This window comes from Oryx dammah, unplaced genomic scaffold (assembly GCF_014754425.2).
Source record: "Oryx dammah isolate SB20612 unplaced genomic scaffold, SCBI_Odam_1.1 HiC_scaffold_28, whole genome shotgun sequence".
NCBI lineage: Eukaryota > Metazoa > Chordata > Mammalia > Artiodactyla > Bovidae > Oryx > Oryx dammah.
Window position 1 is genome coordinate 104,036,702 of NW_024070212.1, and position 10,151 is coordinate 104,046,852.

The 10,151-nt window shown below is 42.4% G+C and overlaps 1 protein-coding gene across 1 annotated transcript in view; it reads left to right on the forward strand.

The window, feature by feature from the left end:
• The window catches only part of TRIT1 (tRNA isopentenyltransferase 1), a 47,659-nt gene extending 37,781 nt beyond the window's left edge, over positions 1-9,878 (forward strand). The window contains exons 5-11 of the mRNA XM_040231582.1: positions 968-1,110; positions 1,710-1,821; positions 2,196-2,308; positions 2,558-2,635; positions 5,201-5,310; positions 5,635-5,752; positions 7,973-9,878. Coding sequence (XP_040087516.1) covers positions 968-1,110; positions 1,710-1,821; positions 2,196-2,308; positions 2,558-2,635; positions 5,201-5,310; positions 5,635-5,752; positions 7,973-8,142 — 844 coding nt within the window. The 3' untranslated portion in view covers positions 8,143-9,878. The remainder of the gene's footprint in view (positions 1-967; positions 1,111-1,709; positions 1,822-2,195; positions 2,309-2,557; positions 2,636-5,200; positions 5,311-5,634; positions 5,753-7,972) is intronic.
• Positions 9,879-10,151: the final 273 nt, after the last annotated feature.

Sequence of the window (10,151 nt, forward strand, 5' to 3'; positions counted from 1 at the left end):
TTTTATATTGTTTTATGGTATGATTATCTGTTCCTTTTATTAATCAATTCTTATCATTTCTCTTTGTTTTGCTACTTCTAAAATAGTAATGAGTTGAGAATGCATTTTAGTAAGAACAATAGGTTTGGAGCAGGAGTTCTAGAGTCTCTAAAAGAAGATCCAAGGACCTTTTTCATCTTTCTTTTTGTTTGAGGCTGTATATTCTAACCTCCAGATAAGTAAGATATCTATTACTACTTTTTTTCCCTCGTAAGTCCTCTTTTGAGAGACCGGTGATGGGGAAAGATGGGGGGTTTCTACTCTTGTGTTAAGGTTTCAGGAAGTAGAATTAGATCAGGAAGGGATAGATCACTTTCAAGCTGATAAGTTGCAATCACCCAGAGTGGTAGAGTATAGATTTGAGAGTTAAATTACCTAGTGCTGCATAACATAGTAGATACTAACAGAGTGGATGGTGGCTTAAGTATGTGAATTCTTTCTTCAGTGATCCTTGTGTGTGTAGTAGAGTACTGAATTAGTCTGAAGCATTCTTCATTAATTTTAGACATATTTAAAAAGAAAATTGATGAGCTGGTTATACAGCATACTTTTGCACTGTGGGAAAGGCATTCCAGCGAGACTAGACTTGTTGGCTTATAACAAGGTGTCCCAGCAAGCTTTTACTGCTTTCTTGAAAGTGAATATGTCCTATTCTGTTTGTGTAGAAGAAACCCATTGTTTCTGAACCTAAAGATTTCAGAGAATTTTATGTATGTTTAGAAGGGTAGTTTTATTTCTTTTAAGTTTTCTTTATAACTCTTTTCTGAGTAGCTATAGGATTGCCATATAACACCAGAGCTTCATGTGTTCAGGGGCTTAAACGGTGAGGCATTCTATAATAAATAGCCTCTGTCCTGTTTTACTTGAGAATTAATATTTCCTAATGGATTTTATGGATGTGCCTACGCTACTCTTTCAAATGACTTAGGAGCCTGCAAGTGTTTGAGGAAACAGGAATCTCTCATAGTGAATTTCTTCATCGTCAACATGCGGAGGAAGGTGGTGGTCCCCTTGGAGGCCCTCTGAAGTTCCCTAACCCATGCATCCTCTGGCTTCATGCGGAACAGACAGGTAAAAGTCCTTTAGTATCCCAGAGTCCATCTGAGATAAAGCTTATAGTAGTACATTGCTGTATGTAAATGTTTAGAGTAAGTCAGCTATACCTCAATAAAACGTTGTTTTGAAAAAACATGTTCTTAGTGGCATATGAATGGCTCATAATAAGTGCTAAGCAAGTGTTCACTATTAATTTTATTATTATTACCAAAGGCACAGTGTCATTTCCCTGGGTACCGGTCTGGAGAGCAGGTAAAGGTATTCCTGGCATTAGTGTAAGATACCAAGGATGAGATAAGATGGAATGGGAAAGGGGCTGCTATCCAGAGAAGATCCAAAGGAGAAAGAGAAGGCTCCTGTGGAAGGAGGTCTGACTCTTTGAACTGGCTAGTGCTTTCTCCTTATATAATAAGATGATGTGCCTCATTCTTGCTGTTTTTATTGAATTGCAGAGTTTGTAACTGAATATAATTGTGAATTATTAGATAATCTTTGGACTCTGAACTTTTTCTTCCATTTGAACAAATTTTCTTCTTTGTGGCAGCTTATGCATTCATCATGTATAGTACGCACCTTCGGCAGGCTTGCTGGTTGATGAGTTAATTTGATTCAAGTTCTAGATGAGCGCTTGGATAAGAGGGTGGATAACATGCTTGCTGCTGGTCTCTTGGATGAACTAAGAGATTTTCACAAACGCTATAATGAGAAGAAAGTTGCAGAAAATAGGTGAGAATTTGGCTGTTACTTTCACCTACTCTTCATTCCTTGCTTATTGTCAAAAAAACCATAAACACAATACTGGCTTTGGATCTACTTGTTTATTAGCCTTTGTCCTTGGCATTGGCTGCGCTTGTGGGAAGGAGGGTTGGTGTATTTGTTACAGTTGCAGTTTTCTAATCTCACCAACATTCCCAGGAGTTAATTTTCAATGGAAATAACCTGGGAGCTGATTGGGGGGTGTAGAGGAAGGATTTCAGAGAGGTGCTGACTGCTCAGGACCTCAGTTTCTCCATCTGTGAGATGAAATAGTTCGGCTCATTTCCAGGGCCCTCTAGTGCTCAGATGCAATGGCTTATCCGCTGATGCTCTCTTGTTCCCAGCCAGGACTATCAACATGGTATCTTCCAATCAATTGGCTTCAAGGAATTTCACGAGTACCTGATCACTGAAGGAAAATGCACACCAGAGATTAGAAACCAGCTCCTAAAGAAAGGTGTGAATTCTCCATCTAACCTAGCCTTGGACATCCTTGGGTGATAGAGTGTCCAGCTGGTATGGTCTGAGAAAGAACTGAGGCTGAAAGAGTCCCAAATGGCCTTCAGCTCAGAGTGGAGATTTTCACAGAGCAAGGATCCACCAGTGTGCTGATGCAGCTAATTTTCTCCGATGCCAGACTGGCTGGACCTTCCTTGCGGCAGAGTGAGAAGTGCTTAGAGGTTCTTATACCTGCTTTGTCTTTCAGGTATTGAGGCTCTGAAACAAGTGACTAAGAGATATGCTCGGAAGCAAAACCGATGGGTTAAAAACCGTTTTTTGAGCAGTAAGTCTCCTTGTTTTCCTTACACTCTGGGTCTGTTTTCAGTGGAACGTCGGCATTCTCAGCTCACCCAGAAAGTAAACTTTAGTTTCTGGATCTGACCTGGGGGGTGGTGCATAAGTGATTATCCAGGGGTATTTTCTTTTGATACCTTAGGAAACACTTCTTCCTGAGGAAGAATCTACCTTATGCCTTGAACACCTGAGTACCATCTGCAAGCTAGTAAGAGCAAGGTAGCAATATTTTCTTAGTAGAGTTGATGTTTGGGGTTGATCTTAGCTTCAAATTTTATAGCTGAAGAACAGTTAGATGTCTGTAGGAACGCTTTCCTAATTAAAATGGTTTTGGGGCCAGATAAATAGTATAAAAAGACAAAGCCTTTACCAGTTCTCCTAGCATTAACTTTTGTGTTCAGACACATGGTGTTTCAAGCTGCTGCACCTCTTAACTTCAGTTGTATGGTGCTTTTAAGGAAAAGGGAAGGAAATTCTCATTCACTGGACCCTGTACTATATCCTTAGCACTAAATTGGGTGCAATACATTTATTACTGGGACTTTAAGGTGGGCATTTTCCTTTTCTTTCTGGGGATAAGTAAATAGAGGCTTAGAGAAGTTAAACAACATGCTCAAAATCTCCTTGCTAATAAGCAGTAGAGTACTGGATGCAGGCCTGACTCCAGAGTCCACACTCAGCTGTACACCCACTATACTTGTTTCCTTCAGCTATACCTTTAGCTGGATAGAATTACTATTGGGCCTTGGGTCAGGAATGGTGTGGTCATGAGCTAAAATATTAATTTAAGGGAGGTTAAGCATAAATGAAACCCTGTTTTTATCTTTTGGGTACTTTTAAAATATGCTTTTGAATCAACTCCTGTTCACCTTTGCCATTGAATTTCTGCTTTCAGTTAGTTACAGGTAAGTACAGCCAAGGCCTCCCCTCCTGCCCAGTGCCTCTAAACAGAAACGCCTTGGTCTGTGTTGTTTGACAGATCGCTATATCAGTTCTCATTCTCTGCCAGCATTCTCCATGCAGTTCTACTTAACCTTGCTTTCTCTGCACCTCCTTCTAGATAGAAGTCTTTTTGTCAGCCGAAACTGAAGTTCACTACTACAGATTTCTAACACAGCCTCTTTTCTTACCAGACCTACCAATTAGACTGTAACAAAAGATGGGGTTTTGAGGGGTAATGATTTGGAACTTCTTCCTTTGGTAAAGCCGCAATAACCCCCCATCTCTGAGTCACTCCGGGTTGATGGCACAGTGCATCATATGCTCGATCCTCATTCGTGTATGTGCCCACACAGCGTTGGTGCTGGAGTGAAAGGCACAGCTGCCCTGTAAATCAGGAACCGCGTGTGATTGGCCAGGGGCTGGTCTGCTGGGATACGGTTCTGGCAGAAAGCCAGAGGGACTTCCCCACCCCAGCTTGGCCTTGGACCTGAGCCAGAAATAGCAGCTGGGAGCCGAGAACTTGTTGAAAGGTGCTGAGACAGGGCACAGAAGCCCAACAAAGGACTCAGAAGGGAAAGGAAAATATAGAGTGGCCTGGAAACAGGTGCAGAGCTTAGCCACGGCCAGGTGTGCTGGGGATGCTGCCTGCGCCCTCCCAGTCTCACCTTTCCGTGTGGTGGCAGGTGCAGCCCAGTCCAGTGTATGAAGAATCTTATTTGTGGCTGGCACAGTCAAAAGGCCAGCACCTGCCAGCCGTTGGCATTCCGAGCACTTTGATGTTTTTGTCCATGGGGTGATGCTCTTTGCCTTTAGGCAGCTGGACTTAACCTAGATGTGGAAGACAATTTAGTGTGTCCACGGACTTAGGAAGCCAGCAGCAGAGACTAAACATGGTTGGCTCAGTTGGATGAAATGCCTGTAGCTGTACATTTGGCCACCTCTGGTCTTACCTCCATTCAGAAGTAATTCACCATAGGGTATTTCTTGAATACTGCTCTGGATCTGTTTCTTAGAAACAGGGAGCAACTACTTCAGTTCCAAGGCTTTTTTCTCATTTTCAGATTCAGCAGCTCCCTGGCTGATACTCTTCTGTTGCCAGCCCATGATTATCAGTATGGTATTAATGAGTTTTGTGAGTGCCAGACTGCTGAAGGGAGATACACAAACCTGAGATTAGTGTCTGTTTCTAAAGAAAGCTGTGAACTCTCTTGCCACAGAGTGACATCACCATCAGATGATATGGACCGTAGAACAGGTGTTCACTTCAAGTTGCTAATTTCCCCCTATAACATGCTGCCTTTTATATTGCAGCCCATACAGTGGCCACTGGGGTGTTACTGTATGCTGTTTTCCTGAGTGATCTGGAAGATCCCACACCTGAGACTCTAGATTATACAGCTAGACGTGTTGGCTCCAGACCCATCAACCTTCTCGGTCTTTCTTGGACTGTGTGTAGTTGTTTGGTTTGTGTTACTGATTAAAAGAAGTGGCATGGTCAGAATGTTTATTCCTTTGGCCCCATATCTTTCCCTTGAGGATTTTGGAGTCCTGGGGGCAGAGTAGATTGGGTCTTGGAAGCTGACCTCTCACAACTTTTCTTTGTCATCATTAGGACCTGGTACCAGTGTCCCCCCAGTATATGGCTTAGAAGTATCTGATATCTCGAAGTGGGAGGAGTCTGTTCTTGAACCTGCGCTTGAAATTGTTCGAAGTTTCATCCAGGTAATTATTAATCATGGTCCCATCTATTGTCTGATTTTCAGAGAGCTTTGTGTAGCTGACACCTTTGTTGCTATGCTGGGGAATGAAGCATTCTTTTCCATGGAATAGAGCAGAAGGGCTGGCCGCTTTTAGATCCCTGGAGGCTGGCTGCATTTCTACTTTCACATTCAGAAAGGTTGTTGTTAAAATCTGTTCACAGCCCACCTGCTCTCTGGGATGGAAAAAAGGAATCTTGGGAAAATCTCACTCCTCTTAATATCAGAGAATGATATCCAGATCTCTTTGAACAAATGCTTCTTCCCTATCCCTGCCTTGTTCTTTCAGGGCCACAAACCTGCAGCCACTCCAGTAAAGATGCCAAGCAGTGAAACTGAGAACAAGAGAAGTTATCACATGTGTGAGCTCTGTGATCGAATCATCATTGGGGACCGTGAATGGGCAGGTAAGAGTCTGGGGTAGGACACAGAGAAATCTGCAAAGGTGGGTCACACTGACTGCATGAAATTTAAGGGCTTTGGTAGCTTGAATGCTGGAGTCTGCTTGTTTGTAAAAAGATGGCCAGATTCCTCTAATAGCCTGTGTTCAGACTTCATGGAGGCCTTCTCAAACGGGAGAGTCGTCTCTGTATTCTGAATTTCAAAGGAAGATCGTATGCCCTGTAGCTTTGCCTAGAGTAGATATTTTATACTGAGAGGTTGGCAGTTAACTTTCCAGAGTTCCTATGACTTTTGTAATCCTCCCTTAGAGGAGTTTCATGGCCTCTCATGTTTAGACCTCAGTGAGGGTGAAGTAGGATTTTAAGGGAAGCCAGGCAACTCACCCAAGAGACCAAAGGGGCAGAAACAGCTAGGGGGGCGGGGGGACAGGAAGTGCAGTTACTCCTCCTGAGTACATTCTTCAAAAGTGGTATCTCCAGTAATTTTTAAGGTAATGTGTTGAAAAGCTGTTGGTCACATAAACTGTGATGAAAAGTGTTAAGGGGAACTGTGTGGAAGCAAGACTGTCAGATACTCAGAAAGACAGTGGTGAAAGGGTGCTCTTCTTCATAAGGTGCTTCCAAACAACCCAGGATTGGCCTGCTGCAAGGTTCTAGTTCCTTGTTTCAGAATCTAGGTCTGTCTTTGCCACAGAGTCAGCTGCATTGCGGTTCTCTGTCGGATTTCTACAGTCACCCAGCAAAGCCCAAAAGCGCCTTAGCTGCCAAGCCTTGGATTTACGTGGTATTCAGAAACTTGTTTAAAGCTCACTCCTTTTACGCACAAGTAGGACTTGTATTTTACCCAGTGACTGGAATCCTCCCGTTCAGAGGACTGCTTTGCATGGTTGGGATTCTCACAGAAGTAGATTTTTCTCCCCATACCAACCAATAGAACCATGAGTTCTGTTAACTGTTAACGCTGGCAAAATGAACTGCATTGTCAGAGTCTGGGGATGGCTGTGATTGCCCAGGCAGCACAAGAAGCCTCGATTATCGTTGGTTCATAATGATGAAAGGGGAAGAGAAAGAGAGTGCCTGGTTGTTTTTTCTAAAGGAAACTTGGTGGTTCGGTTTGTCGAATGTGCTTCAGGGATTGCCAGAGAGAAGCAACATTTGTGAGCCTTTGTGAGTGGAGCTTGTGTGAGCCTCTCTAGTGCCATCTGTCACGTCCTTGCCCCCATCTCCTGCTGCCGTGGGGAGTCAGTCCAGAGGTCATTTTTCGCCTTAGGCTCTAGCTGGAGACAAAAGCTGACTTTTTCCCTCAAGTAAATTTCCCTTGACTTCTAACCTCTTCCTTTCCTACTTTGCTTCTGAATCCCTAAAAATGATGTTTTGAGTAAGTGTAAAAGAGAGTTTAATCTCGTTTTCTGTCCTTTTAGGTATTTCCAAATAAGATTTCCGTGAAAAAGAGCAGGCTAGTAAAAAGGAACTTCTTTGAGGTGCAAGCTGAGAACTGCCTTTGGGGTGAGAGGTCAGAAATTGATATCAGCCGAGAGTAGCTTTTTACTGCTTCTGTGACCCCTTGAAAGGGACCATTGGAAGAATACTCACTGTGATCTCTGTGCATTGTGTGCTGGAGAATGTGAGTGTCTGGGTTAGCCATTCAAATGGCTTGTCTGACGCAGGCAGAGGGTTGTCACACCAGGAGGGGCAGCCTGAGCGAGCTGGTAAGAAGTGAGAAGACAGCTCAGGGTACCGTAGGCCTACAATACAGACAAGAATTTGGATTTCTAACTTTTGAGCCACGTGGGTTGAAATGTATTCGTAACAGGCAGCCTCATATGGGAAAATCGAGTCTAGAGCCCTATTCTGGAAAATTGTATCTCTTTTTGAGCTATAGCTAAGCCAAAGAGCTTTACCTGCTGTGTGACCTTGGACAAGATATAAGACCTCCATGAACTTTGGCCTCCTGTATAAATGGGCTGAATAATACTGTCCCGCAAGATTGTTGTGCAGGTTAGTGATAGAAAGCACCCAGCAGATAGACGTGGTTTGTGGTTTATAGCTCACTCTAGTTTGCTAGCTAGCTGGGCATATGACTTATTTTTCTTTTAAAAATGCTAAACAGCTATACATGTGTTGATCCTGTTATTGTTAGAGACAAGAATTGTATGGTTAATTTTGTATGCTACCAGAATTAATTAATTGTAGAAAATCCTAATTTGTTTGTTTGTTTTGTCTTAGCACATATGAAATCCAAATCCCACTTGCACCAACTGAAGAAAAGAAGAAGGTTGGACTCAGATGCCGTCACCACCGTAGAAAGTCAGAGTGTTTCCCCAGACCATGACAAAGAGCTTAAAGAAAAGGAATCTCTTGGGCAGAATGATAAAGAGCTGAAAGCCAGCATTTAAGGGACTTGTCCAGTGACCTTTGCGAAGGTGGCAAGAGTCCAGTTCTTTCATTCAGTGCTGTGGCTTTAAAGTCTCACGTTCTCTGCCCTGGAAACAGTAGGTCTTGTTAGCTCCTTGTATGGCTGGTGTGTCTAGTCTGGTAATGATGAGTTCTGGAAAGGAGGTTTTTTTTTTCTTTTAATCTTTAGAGGTTCTATTTTTAAAAGAGGCACAGATTGCACTTTTTAACATTTGATCTTCTTGGTGATAACTACTGGAATTCACTGTATCCCTTTAAAAAATGTTTTATGTCCTTGACTCTGGCTGTAAATACCTAATTTCCAGACACTTCTGTAGCTGACTGAGTTATTGTGAGCCACAATTCTGGAGTTCTGGATGGGAGTGAATGGCAGGAAAGGGATCAGCCCCAGTGAGATAACCAAGTGAACCAAACCAGTTTCAGGAATTCCATGAAGAAGCAGAGAATCAGACTGAGGTGGTTGGGACTTAAAATCTGAAGACTTTGACATTTGTTGAGCTCCTCTTGTGTGATAATCACTGTTATATTCCTATTGAGTTAGGAATCTATTAATTAAAAGTTAAATAAAGAAAAAGTTTTTAGGAGCCTCTCTAGTGGTTAAACAGGTATATATGTGATGTCTTAACTTATATCAAGTGCTTTGTTTTCAACATGAGAACTTTTTCTCAAAGTCAGCATTCTTAATATGTCTATTTATTTAGCAGATGTTTATTGAGCACTTAATTGTATTCCTGGAAAACATCTGGAAAGGGTCTTTTTATTTGTTTGTTGTTTGGCATGTGGGATTCTAGTTCCCCAAACAGGGATCAGTCCCATGCCCGCTGCAGTGAAAGTGTTGAGTCTTAACCACTGGACCGCCAGGGAAGTCCCAGGAGGACTCTTTTTTAATTGGAGATTTGTTATTTCCAGTTGAAGCTCTCTTACTGGAGTGATCTGAGTCACCAGCCATATATGAATGTAACATAAAACTAAGCATTTTTAAGTTCACAGTTCAGCAGCATTTATGTTGTGCAACCAGAACTTTTTCATCATCCCAAACAAATTTTGTACCTATTAAGCAGTAACTACCCACTTAAGCAGTATTTTATTTGTTTAGAATCTAGAATCCACCTGCAATTCGGGAGACCTGGAATCGACCCCTGGGTTGGGAAGATCCCATGGAGGAGGGCATGGCAACCCACGCCAGTATTCTTGGCTGGAGAATCCGCATGGACAGAGGAGCCTGTCAGGCTACAGTCCATGGGGTCGCAAAGAGTCAGATGTGACGGAGTGACTTAGCATGCACACATACACAATATATGAGAGGCCCTGAGTAGGCTAGAGGGATACAGAGACAAAATGAAATGTGATTCTTGCTTTCATAGAACTTGAAATATTGTTACCTATACACAAACAACAAATTTAGGTAAGAGAATATCAAAAACCATAAAGGCTGTGTAGAAATTCACTTGGAGGGAAGAAAGAAGAGGGATCATGGAAGAAGGAGCATTTCTACCAGACCTTAAAAACCAGTTCTTGGTGAATTTATGATGAGCTATGCAAAAGTTTTTATTTTTTAGATTTTTTTAATATAGTTCAAAAATCAAAATGATACAAAAAGAGATACTCATTGAGAAATCTTGCTCCTGCTTCCATCCTCTTCTCCTCTTATAGATAATCACTCACTTTTTAATGTGTATCTCATGAGTTTTTTTAAGTAAATAAGAACAAATGCAAATGTGTATTCTTGTTTCTTCCCCTTACCCAAAAGATAACAGGTAGTGCACACTGTCTTATTTGCTTCCTTACTTGTTGGCAATACCTAGTGTGCGTGGGTTTTTGCTGCCTCCTCAGGCAGGTCTCCTGTTTCTTTTCTTTACTACCCTCCTGAAGGTCACCCAGTTGACACCAGGCCTTAAGCAGTGTTCACTCATGTTTGCTGAACTTCATTCAGATGCCAGGGTTAGGCCAAAACTAGCCTCTGAGGAATTCTCAGGCTGTGGCTAGCTTT